This window comes from Haemaphysalis longicornis, unplaced genomic scaffold, assembly GCF_048455015.1.
Source record: "Haemaphysalis longicornis isolate Haplotype H1 unplaced genomic scaffold, Haemaphysalis longicornis Haplotype H1 scaffold_3, whole genome shotgun sequence".
NCBI lineage: Eukaryota > Metazoa > Arthropoda > Arachnida > Ixodida > Ixodidae > Haemaphysalis > Haemaphysalis longicornis.
The window spans coordinates 91,709,583-91,729,721 of NW_027526335.1; the positions used below are offsets into that span (position 1 = coordinate 91,709,583).

General features: G+C 48.7%; 1 protein-coding gene across 1 annotated transcript in view; it reads left to right on the plus strand.

The window, feature by feature from the left end:
* LOC144175326 (uncharacterized) overlaps positions 1 to 7,099 on the plus strand; it is a 34,476-nt gene extending 27,377 nt beyond the window's left edge. The window contains exons 3-4 of the mRNA XM_077704406.1: positions 4,085 to 4,295; positions 6,969 to 7,099. Coding sequence (XP_077560532.1) covers positions 4,085 to 4,295; positions 6,969 to 7,014 — 257 coding nt within the window. The 3' untranslated portion in view covers positions 7,015 to 7,099. The remainder of the gene's footprint in view (positions 1 to 4,084; positions 4,296 to 6,968) is intronic.
* Positions 7,100 to 20,139: the final 13,040 nt, after the last annotated feature.

Here is a 20,139-nt window from a genome sequence, read left to right on the forward strand (position 1 = left end):
CTCCTCCCCCAATGTCGCTTCCTTGGCCCCAAAACAGAGCGGGCACCTCACCATCACCCTCCAACAAAGCTCGGTTCGTGCCGCTCCACTTGCCGACGCAGCGTGCTCGGTTCGTTCGCGTCCGCCGGCTCGCTGACGGGCGGTGGGCTTCCTGGCCTGCTCCTTCCGACCATTGTGTGTGTCAACAGCGCTGCGGGGCAGCAAATTTGCCGCCCGCACTAATCGCCCGCCTCGACGAGTCGGCCGCTCCTCCCCAACCAAGAAGCCAGCGCGTGCGTGCGTGCGTGTGGGCTAAGGCGCGTTTCCAAACATTCTTTTTCGCGCCCGTCCGCGCTCGTGTGTGTGTGTTCTCCCCGGCATGTGCAGGCCACGCGCTTAATTAAAAGTAGACCTCCTCACCATCGCCGCCACCTCCGTCTTGCGCTCGTCCCTGGGCCAGGCTGTTATACGACCGGACTGCTCTGTTTGCCGCTCGAAGCTCGCTCGTCACCCACTGGTGAGTTTGTATATTGCTTCCTGGATTCCGTCTCGGGAAGTTTTTCGGGCTCGTCACCAAGACTCGCTCACGCCCGCTTGCCTTTATTAGCTGACTCCAGACGCGCCGCGCTCTTTAGTAGGGGTCGCGGACCTGTTACGCGTTTGAGCGCCTCCGGCGCCCGTGTTTCTGTTACCTTTCTGTGCTTGATGGAAATTTACGAAGTCGTGGCTAGCCCCAATCTGTTTACGGGCCATGTGTGCAGAGAAATTGTTTCTGTCGTCGTCGCTGTCAACTGCGTGCTGTTGGGTGTGGAAATAACCACTGAGACGGAAAGAACCAAGCGATCGAAGGAACCACTAAGACTACGTCCTGCAACACTTTCTCCTAATGTTGGGAGCACAAAATTTGAACCAATCGAATGAAAGTTAGCGCAATAATAAAATACCAAGGCTCATTTCTGAAATAGTTCCATTCTTCGTTAAACCGGCTATAGAAAGCACTCCCAACCGTAAATTAAATAAATAAACAAACAAACAAATAAATAAATAAATAAATAAATAAATAAATAAATAAATAAATAAATAAATAAATAAATAAATAGATATGTATTGGTCACAGAAAGAAGATTCTGCATAAATTCGGAGAATTATGTACGAATGCGAAGCATTCTTATGCCGCTGGTCTTGAGCGTAAGTTTTGTCCGGCCAAATTTTTCAGTTTTTCTAAATCCTGTCCAACCAATTATCTCCATGTAGGCTAATATAACGATTACAGGTGGAACTTTCACGAAATCTGCATTATTGTGGAAATTCAGGGCGTTACACGGTCCGCCATTTTCCGAAATTTTTTTCATATTTTTTTTATTTTTAGTTTTTCTAAATCCCGTACGACCAGTCATCTCCATTTACGCCATTATGGCGATTACAGGTGGAACTTCCGCGATATCTGCATTTTTGTGGAAACGCAGGACGGTACACGGTCCTGGCTGTGGGGGTACTCGGCAAAGAATGCTACGCATTAAAATCACGATCCGACATAGAGCATGTTCAGAGGCTCTCGTGTACTCCGCTGGCGATGCTGCTGTCCGTCTCCTTTCTCCGTCGTCAGCGCCAGTGGTTCAGCTGGCACTAGCGATGAAGCTTTCGCAGTTGCTGTACATGGCACACAGCCGGTCGGCTGTGACTGCACTAACTACACCATTCGCCCTCATTCCAAACAAATAAATAAGGAAATAAATAGCGATGCCTGTGGTCCTATAGCGGTGAGGTAAGTTGCTTCTCTGTGAGCACGGTGTGCGTCGACGAAGGACCCGGCCATCCCGTTGCTCCACGCCTCGGTGAGCTCGTGTTCCGTATTCAAATGGGAACGACCTTGCGAAGGTTCATGAATGATCGATAAAAAGAATGAGGCCAGATAAGACGCAGGCCGGAGAAGCGATATGTGTCATTCGACGTTTGTGTCCTCTGCGTACTTGCCGACAAATGGAAGGATTGTGCAATGGTTCTCCGTGCGGATAATGTAGCAAGTCTCGTGACCCATGCACCCTCAATCGAATCATATGCACCGATTGCGGTGGGGCGCTGCTGTGTGGAGCTGATTTGGGCGGTACTGCAAAGAAGCGACCGCCATCGCGGAGTGGCATTTCTCGCTTTTGCGTCCGTGCCACACTGGTCGGAAGCCGGGTTCCTGTCTTATTGTGCGTTGAGCGAAAAAAAATCGCCGACCCATAGAGAAACATCACGCATAAATTTCAATCAACTGAAAGGAGTTCCGTAGCACGCCTGAAATTAAGCGCAAAGAAAGCGCGCTCGTCTATTGGCTGTGACAATGACAGTTACACGCCAGTCCACTAATCTATAAACCAATAATTCCATAATATATATTTGCACCCCATCCCCATTTCTTTTAACGGCAATTAATAACCACCGAATTTTCGTTGGTCATACGACTGTCATGCCACTTTCGTTTGCAATATGCGAGCGTCTATTTTAAGCGGTACCATTGCTAGAAGCGTTGTGTGTATTTGTGGCATCCGTTCGCACGTTCGCCAATGATGCGGCGCTCTTAGTCACTTGGCCCCACCGCCACTTCTACTTCGCACGAGGGAAATCTTTGATAATAAATTCATCACCACTAGAGCCATTACACAAGAAAATAACTCGTTCCACTCTACCCTCCCCCACCTTTCCCACACTGTTTTACTCGTACCAAAGCGAACCCGTAACATTTAGTGTGGACATTCACAGCCTTAGCTACGCATCACCATCGCACATTAGTTAATTTGCACTCAGTGCTTAAGCAAATAGACTTACAAACACTTTAACAAATATCCATTCATTCACTTTAAGGTGTCCTGACACGTGTGCTTTGAGCGATCTCCTCCCTGCCCCTTCAAAATTTCTCAAGCAGGGCAAACTCTCAAACCTCCGCATCTAGAAATGAAGGCTAGAATTCCTTCACATATGCATTTGTGTGAAGTGTCTCCTAATGAACATATGACTTCTGACACAGTGCAGCGCGGATGGCAAAACATTCACTCTACATCACCATCTCAAAAACCCCTGCCCACTCCCCTTCTGCCCTCTAACAACTGCTTGGTCCTCCTCAGCAACAAAAAGATTACCATTACAAGGGACATATTTCCCAAATAATGATGCTAACATAAGTTTACTTAAAGTTGCGGTTACTGCTTCAGTTTCCCGCTCTTCGCCGGCTCCACTCGCCAGACGCCTTGTATTGTTGCCATGCCCATTCACCAAAACAAATAGCTTCACCTGAAGGGGAAGCTATTCGTTTCTTTAAGAAGTTTTTGAGAATTGACTTGCAAACATGTTGGCATGCGAATTCTCAAAACCTTCTGCTCGTCCATCACTGCTGCAATTTTTAACCTGTTGGTAGCATTGTGTTCTTTACATGAATGAAGGAACTTTTGAGCTACGCTTCTAATTTAGGATAAACTATTCCTACATGACGCAAGAGAAACAAACCGAGGATTATGCCGCTACCATTAAAAGTACAACTCACATGCAACAGAACGAGAGATTTCAGCGAAAACCTGATCGCACCAATGTTCGAGAAGTCATCCAAGCACGCAGGTTTATCCAAGCATCTTGCCAAGCAGCTGGGTTTACTGCCAGCCGCCTGAGAACTGTGAAAAGTAGACGAGCTAGGGATTTTGAAATTTTCAGTACTGATGCACCTTCTTAAGCTGACGGGCTAGGACATAGTCCCATGCAACCCCGTAGTGACGCAGTTTGCGTCATAGATTGAGAAAAAAAGTCGGAAGTTAGTACAACAGTCGTACTTTGCTATAGCCCTACAGTTTCCTTGCTCTTTGCTGCCATCTTTGCTGCCACCCTACAGTTTCTTTGCGCATTCGCAAATTGTTCAGTGTTTGCTACACGGCGGCGGCGTGCAAACTGAGTCACGGTACCTCGCGCGCGTTGCACAGATGCCACCCGGAAATTTAAGGTCAACCCCAACAAAGAATTTCTGTTCACAACGAATGGCTAAACTTGTAAAGCTTCGCCTCGTCGAAGTTCAGTTTAGAAGGTGATGTCAGCCGAGCCAGACTTCTTCACAGCAACGACCCCTGCGTGCGTGCAGGAACGATGGCGCAGGGGAGGCGGAGTTCTTCGTCGTTTCCGGTGTTTCTGCTGTTGGTGTCGCTGACGTTGTCGCCCGGCGGAGCGGGTGCTACGCTGTTCCTCAACGGAGCGCGCCAGTGGTGCACCGTGTGCCCGCAGTCGGGACAGCCGTTCAGCAGCCGCTACGCCCTGTCCGCTTTTTGCTGCAGCCTCTTCAGCGTCTGCTGCCCGTGAGTGATGCATGCTTCGAGGGGCCCGAAACGGTTGCTGAGGCGCACGAGGGCTGCGGGCGTGTGGCGAAAGCCGTTCAGTATATGTTCCGGCTTTGGTAATGCTGCTTTCGAAATGTAACACCGCAATCTACAGCGGTAGTCCTGACGGTAGCATTTCCCGGCACGGAATCACAAGAGGACGTTCCCCAAAAGCTAAGTTTTAAGCGATGCTAATAAGGCCAGGGTTATATGTATTTTCCCCGAGGCTCCACGTGCCTTTGGAGTGCGAGGTGTTCTATAGCGCGAGGCGTCGGAAAGCGAACATCCCGGTGTGGGCGGCATTAGCACACGGTCCCTACCTAAATCGTACGCCATTCAAAACATAATTAGAACCTCAAGTTTACACGTGCCATCCTGTGGGTACGCAATTTGAGCACAGTCGTTATCAATAATCACCATTTTTGAGATCACTAGAGTAAAAATAAGTGTGTGTGTGTGTGTGTGCGTGTGTGCGCTTCCTTCCTTCCTTCCTTCCTTCCTTCCTTCCTTCCTTCCTTCCTTCCTTCCTTCCTTTCTTTCTTTCTTTGTTTCTTTTTTTCTTTCCTTCTTTCCTTCCTTCCTTCTTTCCTTCTTTCTTTCTTTCTTTTTTTCTTACGCATGACCACTGTTCAATCTCAAGAGGAATATAATTTGCTCATACCTTTCGCCCGAATTCTGTGTCACTTCTACACCATGTGTAGAGACCGGAACTTTAGGTAAAATGGCTGTTTTTGTTGAGTCCGTATCCAGCCTATCTAACATAAACATAGACTAAAGGCATGGGAAACTTTTAAACAATCATTTATTGAGTCTATAGGTGCCGATTTTGAGGTTCGTGCCTATATGGACTTTCTAGCGCCTAAAAATGCCTTTTTGGGTTATATAACCATTTTGGGGGGTTTTAGAGTCCATGTTCTGAGTAAGACTTCTCGCTTCAAAAGCCCGAAAATCGGCGTTTGTCGGGCTCCGTTCGCGAGCCGAACCCGCGCGCCGTGCCAAACACACCGAGACGCGGAAACCTGTGATTGAGCCTCCACCATCTCGACCTGGCGTTACCCCGAGCAACTAGGCCGCCAGAGGCCCGAACACAGCATACCACAGTCAATGTTGCTGCCGGGTGGGCTTGACGTCACCCTTGTCTGCACGAGTTTTTTCGGACTATGCTCTTCTGTTGTGCTGTGTCCACGGATGAATGGCGAAAACGTTTGTCGACCTTCCCCATCCATTGTTACCAGAAAAAAAAAAAAAAAAAAAAACAAGCGAAGAAGAGAATTAAAGGTCACAGCCGCCCACGTTTCGTCTGAGAGACGAAAGTTATAGAATGAGAATCTTCGCACTTTTCAAGACGTCTGGTCGCGACGACCGTCATCCGCCGCGCCGGCTGACTTTCAAGGGCGCTTGCAGCCTACCTTAAGGGGAAGTTGCAAAAACATTGCGTGCTGTCGAATGTAGTGAATCGGTACATAGTGCATCGTCACTGAATGGTGTTATTCCCAGTAGCTTCGCCGGTAATCCACTTATGCACGACAGGATGACTAAGTTTTTTGCCCCTAATGATCACACCTCACTACTATTGATGGGATTCATCGGTGTTGTAAAGAGATGCAAAGATCGTTCTGTTCTCTCAAGAAAGAAATAGCAGCAGCAAATTAAGAAAGCTCGCTTCCATGCTCGTTCGTGCGTTCAAACTGCAGATCCCTTTTGGTCCTCTTTAACCAGAATTTGTGGTTACCCCCTGCGGAACACGGCCAAGGGCGGAAGACTATTAGGACAACCACTTCCGTGCTATCAACAGCTTTGCAGCCGACAAGAGCGTCGCATTCTCGACTATTCCACACCACGATGGGATTAAACGTAGCTTGGCACATTCGTGTGGTTATTTCGCGTCCTTAGTAGAAAGAATTCAGCAACGAGAAATTTGGGCGCCACTCTGACTTGGAATGGTGAACTCATTTCAGAGGTCCAGGAGAGGTCCGCCGCTGTCCCAGAAGGATCCGTTGCTGCCGAGCCATTCCGAAGCTCGAATCTGTCTTGTACAAAAATTCCCGGTTTCAGTGCGCTAAAAAGAACTTCCAAATGTTCTGATTGGGAAACATTTTGACATTTCTGGTGGAATAAGGTCATCTAGCATTCTGAAACTACAAGCACGCTCCGCCAACTTCAATGGACATTGATCGTTCCTTTTTCGCACTCAAATATCGACTGAAAGGACGCATAGCATCAAGCTGTAAAGGATTGAGGTGGTGCCGGTTTGCAACGGCTTTGATAGCCTTTTTTTTGGTGTAGAATCGCACCACGTTTCACGTAAATGTTTTGAAATGGCGATACTCGCTGTTTTTTCAACAAGAAAACAAATTAAATTAGCTTTCCACGGTACAAGATCTGTCCGCTGTTTTTATTGAAATCGGAAATTTATTCTAGAACACGTTACTTAAGCAAATATAAATTGAGCCTATATAGACCTTAACGATACTATTTGACGCCTATATATGACTAAATGGCACTTATCAGTGCCTTTTCTAGGCACCTAAAACCCGAATTTTTTGTGACCAAAGTTCCGATCTGCAGTCATGTGCTAGAAAGCTTCGCTGGTCATTGAGATTCACAGAGTGGAATGGGGTAATAATTTTTCTTCTCTCCTTTTTTTTCCAGGCAGGGCACAGGGCTGAACCCGTACAGAGGGTGGAAGTGGACCTAAACTCTTCGGAACTTCCGTGCTACGCTTCATTCATTCACCAGTTCCTACCTGTTGCAAATTGCATCCAGGCTCTAATATATGCAGATGAAATAAAAGTTTCCTTCTGCTTGTGGTACGCGCTGCTTTCTTTACCGATAACCGACTTTAGGGAACGCACGCTCTATCGGTTTTGGTGCCATGCATCCATTTATTTGGTTGATTGTGGAGTTTCAACGCGCGGAAGCTACACGACCCTCATGAAAATGGACGTTGAGTTTTAATACCCCCTATTGAGTTCCTATAGAGTCAATAAAAAGTCAATTAAAACTCATCACCTATAGACTGTGCTCGTTAAAAGTCAACAAACTTTGTATTGCACAAACTCAACCAACATTTTATTGCGTTCAAGTCACTGCGAGGTCTGTTTTTCCCCAAGTCGCAATAGTCACCACCTAAACCGCCCTAAGTTCACTTCTTAACCGAAAAAAAAAATTCTTAAAGTCGATTTGTCATGTTCCGTTCCCACCTATAGCAGTAGCGAGAACTCCCAGTTTCGAGCCTCGTTACGCAGTCTAGTCAAAAGCACACACAAAAGAGCGAAACCAAAGATGAGCAACGCAGAAAAAAAAAAAAAAAGGGCACACAAAAGTTGCGTGCATGAGTAGCGGCAGAAGTTACCCCGGCGATGCCCGTTTCGCGTATATAAAATTATTAGCAACGCCCGACAGTGGCGAACGTGTTCAACCAGCCGCATCACACGCGATATTAAAAAGTTTGATCTCAGCCTGCAGCGTCTCGCAGACTTGTTACTCGGCGGAAGTGGGGAGGAAACAGAAAAGCCGGGATGGTGAAAAAGGAGGATGGAGAGGAAGGGCGGCGGGCGGTAGGCTTTCGAATATGAAACTTGCCAGCTGCCGGCCGGTGAGCTAGCTGGAGGCGCTAGTGTAACGCGTCGCAAAGGCAAGTCTGAAGCGCGGGTGCCGAAATAAAGGAGGGAGAAAGATAAAGCAATAAGAACGCCAATAAAACCTGAAAGGCAAGAACACCACCGCGGCAGCTCGTATAGCAAGACGGAAATATAGACGAAACGCTGCTGCTGCGTAGCCATCATTTATGCCTCGTGATGTTTTTTTTTCTTCTTTTTGTTGAGGGGCTGCAGGAACTGAGCCGAATGCAACATGGAAGCAATAAAAAAAAAGCGAACAACCCCCTTGTTTGGAGCGCGTTTTTAGTTGAGCTCGGACAAAAGTAAAAAGTTTGTCTACCAGAGAAAAAAATATTCATAAGAAATGAGTATTAGGGTACATAACATGATTTGATGTATGCAAAACCTTAATATCGGAACGCGTCCTTGTTCCCGTACTAGTCTCCTTTCTTTCTTTTTTCCCCTCCTTCTCCTCTCCCTCGATCATATTAGAAGATTCTGTAAGCCTGGGGCGGGGTTTCCTTTGGGCAACATTTTATGCCCAGCGTCGATCATTGAGCTATAAGTATTTCGCATAGGTTATAGAACGTGAGAAGGCTCTCCTCCTTCCGAACGTCTTTTCGTATGCCGGCGGCCATCTTTCAAGTTCGCGCTTTTGGGTACGAGGGGAATTTTGATTGTTTTCCGAGCTCGCGTGAACAAGCGCCCTTGAGCGAAAAGCGTGCGCAGGAAAGAATACAGAAACACGCAGGGCAAACAAACGAGCAGCAACAGGCTTAATTTTTCCCCCTGGATTGAAGTGGCTTGAGACTTGTTCCGTATACCAACAGCTGGGCTGCGGAAATTTGATGCTTAGGTGTTTGACTCGTGCACGACTCTGTGCACTCACAGACAAAAAAGCTGTTCACGTAGGGCGCTACAAGAAAAAAAAAACGTTAACGCTTTGATGCCACGAAGAAAGCACTGGACGAGAAGGGAAGCCAAATTTATGCTCCGTACTGGAACCGGGGAAGTTGGTAGAATAATTTTAGCGAGCACGAGAAGTTTCCGGGTGAGTTGACGAAACCATGAATGGGATCTCTTGTTGCGAGGGGAGGGTTTAGGCCGCCGGGAACAACATCTGCAGCTCTAGAAAACTTCCAAGAGAATGAACGAGGAGGAAAAATGGGTTGACATAACTGAAGGGAGTAATGCACTTATATATCTTGTGGACGACCGATTCCACCAGCATTGTGAGGATGCGAGAGTATTCAGATCCCCCAATGGTCGAAACTTTCTCGTGGTGTGAATACTTGTGTTCCAGAAATCTAATTGCTGGTTAACAATATACAAACAAGAAGTAGTTGTCTTTGAGAGAGGAGCATGGTTAGACAACAGACACAGTCCCGGAAGCCCTGCCAGGCGACACAACTCCCTGTCTGTCTGTCTGTCTGTCTGTCTGTCTGTCTGTCTGTCTGTCTGTCTGTCTGTCTGTCTGTCTGTCTGTCTGCCTGTCTGCCTGTCTGTCTGTCTGTCTGTTTCTACTCCCTCTCTTGCTCTCATGAACGCACACCCCCCCACACGCACACACCCACACACACAGACGCACGCACGCACACACACAGACGCATGCACGCTCACGCACACACACGCCCGCAAACACACACACGTACACACGTACACACGTACACACGCACACGCACACGCACACACACACACACACACACACACACACACACACACACACACACACACACACACACACACACACACACACACACACACACACACATGCGTTTGTCAAGATTTCGGCGCACGCTAAAGGTCACCAGGTAAAAAAAACAGTAAACTAGAAGCTTATGCTTTATTGTACACCCTGGGTATTTGAATTAAACCGTAGCCTGTGTAACCTTCAGCATGTCTCATATCTCAAGTTCAGCTGTAGCTTCAGCGCGTTGCACCCCCAAAATTTAAACCACACGTGCGTCCTCGGGCTCAGGATCACAGCTCCTTGACCACTGAGCCATTACGGCGGGTTTCATGGACGTTTGAGCAGCCGGAAGGGAATGTACACCGATTTCGGCCATAGGAATTTGGCAGCAATTTTAGACCCAAGTGATTACGTTCCACAGTAAATGAAATGCAAAGTCACTACACGACAAGCCCGCAGAAACCTCCGTTCTAATCCCACTTTGAAAGCTACCAAATAACGAGTTCAGATGGAAACATTTTCTTCTTGAAGTGTTTAGGCCTATTTTCAAAACAAGTGGGCGAGATCAACGAACCCCGTGTGCATAGCTTTCAACGAATGCAGCAAAAAGGACAGAACAACCTTTGCGAATGTGAACGTGAGACCATTTCCAAGCAGTCGCTCTGTGTAACGAGAACATGCTTGTAACTTGCGGCGGCTTACTAAGGCACCACACGGGCTAGTTGCACGAAGAAAAGAGGGATGTCCCATAAGGCACCACAACCAAATCAAGCGTCATTCTTACAAGCGATCAGTGTTTCCAATTCGGGGTTCGGTTTTAATTCAAGCTCGCCGGACATCCTAAGGGAAGTGCAGTCAACTGTGCGACACTGTTCGGCTACCCATTATTCTCCGGGCTTATATATATATAAAAAAAGCATTGCTACGCCAAATTGGGCCAAGAAGGCCCGAATAAAGGCGAAAAAAAAAAAGAGCTTGACGAAGAAAAATGCCGAGCCTGAAGGAGAAAGCGGATCAAAGAGAAGCAGAGAGAAGGTGCGGTGCAGATGTCACCGGTCGTGCTCCGAATTCTTCCCCGCAAGGTGTTCCCGGGCGATAAAGCCCCGCGCTGCGGTCTTTAGCGGCCACTGGCTGTTTCCTCGTCGGCCGTGATGACATGCCAGAAATTGACTCCTCCCACCACCTCCACGGCCTGGTCTCGCGTGCCGGCTCGGTGCCGTCGTCAGCGCGATTCCAGGCTCTCCTGCCTCGATTTCGTTCCCCTCGGGGCTGCGGCTCGCCTGTTGGACACGCCAGTCACGCTTCCGACGCACCGCTCGTCGTCGTCATGGGAGAACTCATCGCCGTTTCCTCGGCCGCGGGCGTAACGAGTCCTGCTGGGAGCAGCACGGGGTGACGTTTCCCCACAGGTGTATACGGCTATTAGGCGCCTGCGCTCCGTCAGCGAATCTGTTCTTACTGGTTACGCCGCTCAAGCGACTGTATCACCGAATTGATGGTCTGTACGACGGTTAAAGCTTCATTCGCGAAGGCCTAGTCGAACACCTCTGTCTGAGTGGAGTGCGTGGGGCGTGCTTCGGTGTCGAACTATGGTGCAAGAACTTTCCATGAGTTCATTTTATTGTTGCGAGTGGTGCCTAGTTTACGGTGCACGGCCAAGCTAAAGTGAGCAGCACTTTCATGTCAGTTTCTTTAAAAGAGCCCTACAGACATGTTTCCGTGTTCTTGCCAATTCTACGCTTGTTTTAACTGCCTCAACCAATCGCTGCGCTGCTGTCGGTGACGTTGCCCAGTGACGTCCCTCAGAGTGCACGGAGTGCCTTTCATTCGCTTTTTTTAGTGCGCAGCACTTTGGCGCTCGGTACCTGGTTTGACGGCGGCGGCGTCGATATCCGTGTAACCGAGTGAGTGGACAGGGCAGCGAAGGCAGAAAGAAAACGAAGAGGAGCCGTGCGCGGAAGTGTGAGGGGGAGGGCGGCACGCGCTGTTATGGCGTCACCTCTCTCACTGTCTCCCCCTCACACTTTCGCTAGGCGTCGTTACCGAGGAGCGCCCTCCTACTTCCACTTTCGCCGGTCGCTCCTCCGTTTGTGGCTCATCCGAACCACGTGACATTGCGCGGGAAGTTCAAACACGATTTGCAACAACATGCTAGGCGCGGCGACGCTCTGCGAGATAACGGCAGAGTAGCGCGCGCCGCTGTGCATTCGCTGATCACGCGTTCACTTTTTGAGACGTAGCAGCTATGAGCCGTGGCCGAGAAGACTGCAGTTCACGCTGCGCACAAATTTCGCATTAGAGAGTACAGTAATCGTCAGCGCTTTTTTTCTAATCGTTTCGCTTATTGAATGCAAATAGCGCTGAAAATAATACTGTTACGGTGATGATCAGGCGACTAAGGAGAGAGAGAGAGAGAGACAGAGAGAGAGAGAGATATATATATATATAGATAGAGAGAGATAGATAGAGAGAGAGAGAGAGAGAGAGAGAGAGAGATAGATAGATAGATAGATAGATAGATAGATAGATAGATAGAGAGAGAGAGAGAGAGAGAGAGAGAGAGAGAGAGAGAGAGAGAGAGAGAGAGAGAGAGAGAGAGAGAGAGAGAGAGAGAGAGAGAGAGAGTCTTTAATTAGAGTTCTGATTAACTCAGCCCGGTGGGCGAGTTCTCGGGCCAGGACGTGTGCCGCCTGGTTGCCGCGAAGAGCAGAGTGGGCTGGGGTTCTAATGATTTTGACCTGCTTCTGTGGGGGTCGTTGGAGGAAAACTCGAAGCGCTTGTCTGAAATCCTACCTTTTCGTATGCTTGGAAGGCGGCTTGGCTGTCCGTAATCATTAGTTTGGCTTTTGTCTTGGGGAGAGCAAGGGCGGTAGTCGTCTCTTCAGCGTGCTTGGTGTTAGACGACCGAAGCGTCAGACTAGAAATAAGGAATGTTGCGGAGGTAAAAAACCCTTACCTTACCCAATACCTCGCGTGTTCCGTAGCGTCTGTGTAGACGACATTGTCTTGGCCTCTATACTGTTTTTATAGCGCCGTAGCTCTTGCTATGTGCCTTCCCTCATGATGTTGAGGGGTCATATTCAGGGGTATTGGTCGGACAAAAAGAATTCTGGGGCACCGAGAGGCCCGTTTCCATATTCCACAGGTAAGCGTTAGGTTGACTTCGCTGAGGCAATCTGCAGGAGGTCGAAGCCCTTCGGACCAGTGAAGTTGGGCCACCGGAGGGACATCTGGGAACCCGAGGGTCATTGAACAACGGCGTCTACAGCGTCGTCTGACGCGCCGCAAAGAGCAGGACAACGATGTGTGGCACGCCGCCCAAGATCAGAGGAACCATCAGCCTGCCGTTGAAAGGGAGGCGCCGCGCGTTGCTTTTGTCAGCACCTCCGCTGGATGTCTCCAGTCATTAAGACGGCATTTCCGGGTGGGTGTTTGGGTAGCCGCGAAGTCGCCGAGAGGGCTTACGTCCAGCAGGCAGCATAAGTCGCCGCCGCCTCATTGTCGTTTCCCATCGATGAGGAGGAGGGACCCTGCCTGCGGCAGGCTTTGGTGGTCGATCCGAAAATATCGAAGACGGGTTTCGCAACCGTGCTGCCTTGCGAAAAGTCAAGCACCGATGTATGTTTCACGAAGCGTCATTGTGGCGCGGTAGATAGAATGCGCTACAACAATGCTGAAGGAGTCCTGTCGTGTAACAGTATATTCGTCATTACACCGTGACTTTTTCTTATAGGTTGGTTCATTCAAAAAGACCTCTTTACAGTTAAATTCCATAGCTCGGAGAATTTAATGCAACATCGTGAAACAGCGCTTGACGTCGAGGACGACGGAGGAGAACTAGTCACACGACGGCGCTGTCTCTTTAGCGACCTTGTCTTCAAGCGCTGTTTCGCAATGTACAAGAACCAGCTAGCCAAACCGGAAATTCTGCCCAATATGAAACAACAAATATAAAATGTTTTCGGAAGCTATGTGTTGTACTTATGGCGCACCTATGAAAAAAACCGACAGCGATGGTCGACCGACAGCAATGGCCGACCATCGATAGAGACCGACAGCGATCGGTCGACAGGGCGACAGCGGCTGGTCAGTCTCGGTGGGTCGACAGGGACCTACAGCGATGGTCGCGTGGTAAAGCACTCGTCTCGTAAGCGGGAGGTACCAGGTTCAAATCCCGGGCCGCTGGTTACCCACCGGTTTCTTGAAATGGTACAAGCATCCCTGGAGCCTCTGGACTCCTTGGACGTAAACGCTTGAAGCTTGGCCACAACCAGTCATGGGAGGACATTGGGGATGTCCCTCAAACCCCTTCGGGTGGGGTCTGCGACCGCTGGGCAACCACCAGTCGAAAGAGCTCAAACGCTCCCTGTCTCTGTTTCGGCGGGGGATAAAGGGCTTGGAAAGGCCTTACCACCGCGGAAGACGTGGGATGCTCTTGCTCCCCGACTTGAAGCCGCTGGTCACCCACCAGAATAAAAATCAGGACAGGCGACTACCATGCGGGGAATCCTGGAACTGTTCCACCACGTCGGACCGTATCATGGGATACAAGAGTATATGTACGGTACGGTACCGCTGGGCACCGACCAGAAACAAACTTGGTATAAACACCCCCTGCACAGAATATCTAGTGCTTGGAAAAGTTACCCGACTTTGCCGGGAAATGCCCCAGTGGAAGAGGTCGTAACGTTCATCCGTAGCGATGGCTCAGAGGTGCTGTACTCACCTTGTACGCGGGAAATAGCGGGTTTGAATCCTTGAACCACCGGGAACTCACAGGTTTCTTGAATGGGTACAGGCGTGTTTGCTTGAGGGCGAATACTTCATGACTGGAAGTATGCCTTTACCTTTGCGAGGAGCCCCTGGCCCTTGTCCATCTGGCGGAGCCACCTGGCCCTCTCCAACACCGCATAGGCGGGGTGTGAAAGAGTCTGGCGGCATGTCCTGCCAAAGGAGGTTACGTGTTGAGCGTGCATCGCGGCTGTGGAAGTCACCATGTCCATTCGTGTGTCTAGGTTGCGCCAGGCACCTACCGGTAAAATAGGTACAAGCGACTGTCCGTTCTAGCGCTCGGCCCTTGTGTGGGACTGCAAAGTTTGGGAAGTTGACCCGGCTTGAACGGGAAATCGCCCCTATGGAATGCGGCGGCTGGAAAAAATCAAACTGTTTTTTTCCGGCCATAGATATCTCCATTTGGCCGTCGCTCACAGTGATGGCAACTGAAACATCTAAAAGAAAAAACGTGTAGTCTTAATTTCCACCTGGTGAGTTTGACTTGTTCGATACAGAGGGTCATATGTGCGCGTATAAAATTCGCCATTTTAATGTTTACTTTTGTTAAATTTCCTGTATTCGCTACATAGTTCTTGTCTGTCACATCTGGCCATGCTTTACACTTGTACTTCGAAACAAAACTTCTACATACCCCGAAAACCACGAGATATTGCACTTATGCCGATATAACAATGAGGGTTTTTGTAGAGCTGCCAAGGATCGTTACGACAAACGAAGTAAGCCCTCTCAAGCAAGACATACCAGCGCGAGAAGCTGTTATAGACCTACACAGGTAAACGCGCCACACCGAGATCTTCCGAATGAACGGTGCAGTACTGTTGTTAGGAGCACTAAACGTTTATTTCTCCCAGAGAATAACACAGGAGCGGGGGAATGGTTGTCAGTCATCCCCTGTGGGTGGCGTCCGGAGTACCATGCATAGGCAGCTACGGCTGGAATTACCCTAGCCACCAGGCCGCGCTGGTTTTAAAAGACCTCGCTGATCAGCAGGACCTCCCATTCCTCCGGTGTAGATGCCAGGGCCTCTGGTAGATCGGTTACACCTTAGACTCCTCCATCATGGGGTATAAAGGGTGGTGGGCATCCTGTAGCAAAACTTGCGGCTGTAGTTTTTTCCTCCCTCGAGATGAGCACCGACTAGTGGACAGGGCACGCTGGGCTGCAGAGGACCAAGGCTTCCTGGACTAAAGAAGCCTTCCTCCAAGGGACGACTACAGTTAAACGCACGCGTGTCCCTCCTCCTCTGGCGTCGTCCAATCCTCGTTCCACAGTAGGAAGAATGTTTAGGTTTCACCCGCCCTGAATGTTTGCCTGACCCGTGTCGTAAGTTCTTATGCCGTGGTTTGAACAGACAAGCAAGTCAGTTTTGATTCACAAAATGAAGGCAGCGTGCCTTGTCAGGATGGTTTAAAAATGGAACGCCCCTTAATAGTACACTTTACGTCGTAAAAAACTGCCAACGTAAGTTTGCGCTGTAGTTTTCTTTAGCGGATCTTAATCATGAAGAATTTATGAGCAAACAGCACTGCAAAAGTTGTTATTTATATTGTCACGTAGCGAAAGACTACGCAGGTGTCTACGGAAGAAAGTTTATTGGGGCAAACTGTGCTCCACCAAAACTCAAATACAAGCGACGTAGAAGCAGTCAACGAAGTGATGGGCGCAGACTGGTGTCGGTAAAACGGAGGCCGCGGTTATTGCCTTGCGAGCATTTATCCTTCGGCGTTAATCCTTCGACAACCATCCAATCAGATCTAGAACACTGGCGATGAAAGACGAAGATTCTGTTTCTGTGACGAGAGGTGATAAACTCTTCCTATCAAATTAGATAGCCTGTGCGGCATTCAAAAGAAAGAGAGGGAAACGCGCCTTTCTCTTCTTAAATAAGACAGCTGGGCGCGGCCAGATGCTGGCAACAAAACACACAAACAATCAAACCGGAGGGTTGGTTCGCGGCAATATATCGACTAGTATGTTTACGATTTAAAACTCTTAGCACGGCTCGAAGACTTTCTTTCATATCTCGTTTAAGGCTTCTTTCAAATTCTTACTAAAACAGAGTGTTCAGTCATAGGATACCACGAGGTGTTACAGATTATCCTACATGCATGCGCTTACTTACTAGGCAAATTCAAAGGTGATGTTCCTGCTTAACGCCTTATACAAGCCGCATATTGTTGCTTTCCGAATCCGTGGCAGCAAGGATGCCGAAAGTAAGACGTGATCAAACAATTGCTCCGAAGATTACCTCTGTGAGCTGTTCCGAGGTACTGCTTGACAAGGAAATAACGGAGCGCAAACTGCTACGAAAAACGAGAATAGAGGAACACCGGGCCGGTTCTAATTATTCTCCTAATTTTTTACTTCAAGGAAGAAAAAGATAGCAACATATATACAAAATGACAAAATATGCGCAGAATACTTTTTTAAAGTTCGCGGTTTTTTATTTTTTCAATCATGTACCAACTTCGCCAAAAAGTTGGCTGAGAAGCCTCACGCCACGTTCACGTTTTTTTTTTGTTGAAACGCCTCTCGATCGTGCCAGTGGTGGGGTGTAAGTTGCGGTCGAGGTTTTCCTTTCCGCACAAGTTCGTTTCAAGCGTGGGAGAACGCTGCCTGGATCGCGCCGAAACCCTCGATCGGATGCGACTGACTGCATGCGCAGAACAACGTGCTGCGAATACGTTGCGTCTTTCGTCATGTCCTCCGCATTTAAAGTTTCCGCGCAAAGTTAACTTCGGAAGTACTTACTTCTTCGCAGTTCCCGAACAGTCCTTTTTAACGCAGCCGCCGCATACCTGCTGACTTCCCCTCCCGGCTTGAGATATATTCTTCCCATTATTGTCTTTGCTGCATTAATTTTGTTCGAATCAATGACTGATGGGTGCATGCCTGCAGCTTTCCTATTGTTTTTTTTTTTTTTTTGCGTTCTCTGGCTACTTCAACCAGTTTTCTTCCTGCTGTTTTTCTTGCAATTAGTTTAGCAGGAAAACAAAACTAAGCCTCGTGTTCTTCCTATAACGCTTTTGTTTCTGAAAATTGAAAAAAATGCAGCAAGAGCGAAAGCACGCGCACATCCTAAGAAACTTGAGCTTGCTGTTAAAGCCTGGACGTATAAGAGCGCGGAACGTTCCTACTCAAGCATACGTTCGGTCAAAGGCGCAAAAAGAATCTAGACGGATGTACTGAAAGTAAAATAGATTGCGCAAGCTTGGTTTGCTATGAAGAAGACAAGACTGCAGACTTTGTGTTCCAAGAATTGAAACTTTAACTCCCCAAAGAAAAAAAAAGGAGGGCTATAAAAGAACACGTCCTAGAAGGGGGGGTAGGCGCTCAATACACGTCGCAGATCGCGAGCGCGAAGCATGAAACGGGCGAAAATTCGCAGCGGTAGCGAAGGGCAGATCAAGAGAGAGAGAGATGGCGGAAAGGCTTGAAAGGAGGGCGCACAGGGCGTAAAGAAGGAGAATCCAACGACCCTGCTGTATAAGCAAGCCAACGAAGGATGAAGAGACCCGATGTCGTGTCAACTTCCGGCCCCCGCTGCCTCTGGCGTGCGCTCTGTTTGTACTTCGAACGTGCCCTTTGAGGACTGACCACTGGCCGGTCACCGTATACGTGCCCCCCACGAGGACGACGCTGTGGCTCTGTTTGGCCATTGGGCCAGCACGTACGCGCGCACGCTTTGCTGCCCGTGCCGCTTCTGCTGTTGCTCCTCCCGCTGGGGGGCGAGACGTGAGGGATGTGTTGAGGCCGCCGAGAGATCAGGGAAGGAAGAGCAGACGCGGCGGAAGCGAGGAAAGCTAGAGACGCGCAGGGAAGAGGCTTCTGCATGTCCCATCAGGATCCGTTTCGCAGTGTTTGCGTGTGCACGTTCATGCGTGTTCACGTTGCTGCTGGCGTGGGGTCGAGCTTCCTAACAGCATCGAATCCAGGGATGCGCTTCCGCGCTTTCATCGGGCTTGTACCCCTGCCAAGACAAGTCGTGGTAAAAAGATTAGTTTTTTTTTCTATCCTGAGTTCTTGCTTAGAAGACAGGGACTGGTTCTCTCCACGCTTTCTTCTTCACGAGTGGCGCGCCAAGACTAACAGAAACTTGTGGCGTGCATTTGAGGTGTCTGAACTTGCCAACGTCCTCTAAACAAAACCAACGACGATGGGAGCAATACAGGCAAAGAACAGGGAATACCGCAGTTTGCTGAACATTTCTAGAAGATCAGCACACCTAAGTGCGCGAGAAAGCACGTAAGAAGACTTAAGCGCACTTCGAAAGCCGTGTTCCATGCGCCGTATGTGTAGAGCAGTCGTTACGTCACTTCCGTATCTTGTGCGTTCCGAAGTTCGATTCCCGCACCCGTCATGTTTCTCTTGGTTGGAGGCTCGAAGACGTTTGAGGCTATTTGTTTCTCACAACGCCGGGTTTTTCGCCTCAAATTGCATATAATGCTTTCGCACTAAAAACAAACAAACAAACAAATACAAAGGGTAGCGGGACACGCCCTGCACACGGTTGGGACGGTAAACAACGCGCATGCTCTACAAAAATTTCCTGTCTTTCTCGGTTGTTCCGGTAAGGTTCACTTTTATGGCCTTTATTTATTCTTTGAGCTTCATTACAACTTTAAGCGTAAATATTTTAATGGTGCAGTTACGATTAAAACAGTGGTTTGTCGCGCGAGTAAATTCGTGTTGTTTAAAAATTGCCTACATAAAAATGACGCCAGAAAGACGACAGGACGGACGTATACTCAGAACTGCTTATTTCCAGTGAAATGCGTGCATGAAGCAGTTTCGGCCGGTCACAAAAATACAAAATAATAGAGTAATTATAAAAATCTTGCCCTGCTATGTTCTGTGACTCTCTGAAGACGTTATTCATATTTTGAAATGAGAACACGAAGACTTTGCTGGCACCTTCCTTTCTTTCCTTCGTGAATTTACGAGTGATAACGCCACTATTCTGGTGCAGGCTATTTTTAACAGAGGAGCTGTTTTTAGGCTTGAGCTTGGCCTGGTGGCGCTAGCAAAAGAAAATACGTACCAGGAAAAAAACTCATCCGGCGCGAGGCGTGGCTGCTTTAGCTTAGCACCATTAGTGAAAGCTGCGCGATTTCTTTTTTGCGTTTGTCCCCAAAGGACACATGCTCAGTTTTTACAATTGTGGGGAAAATGTATGCGCGGGTACCAGCACCACCCTGGCCTTTCTTGCCTATGCAGCCAACTTTTTTCCCTCCGTAACAACCACAGCACCCTCAACAGATCACCTTTGCCCCGTTCCAATTAAAGGCGTGGATGATAGCGTTCATCGGGGAGAGAACTTTGAAGTGTCAAAGCAAAGGTCATGCGGTCCGCGAGGCAAGCGATGACCATCGCGACGACGTTTCCTTAAGTAAAATGGCCTGGTTATCCCACAACGGGCACTGAATAGTATTCTTCTCGATGAAACCCGCGAATGAATCTCGCGCCGTGGGTCAGGCTAGCAAAGATTTTCGTTATTTATCGTGGTCGGCGTGTTGTGGGACACGACGAGAATTTCCGAACAAATAACATCTATTAGCGGGGATGGCTCTACGCCACGCGGTGAAGAGGTGTACAGAAGAACAAAGGCATCAGTAATGGCCTAACAGAAAACCTGAATGCGCAGCGGACATGAGTAGCCGACACTACAGCAGTGGTTTGTCCGTCCGGCACCGCCATGCAGGGGACGACTGTGTTCGATACGCTCGATGAATCATTT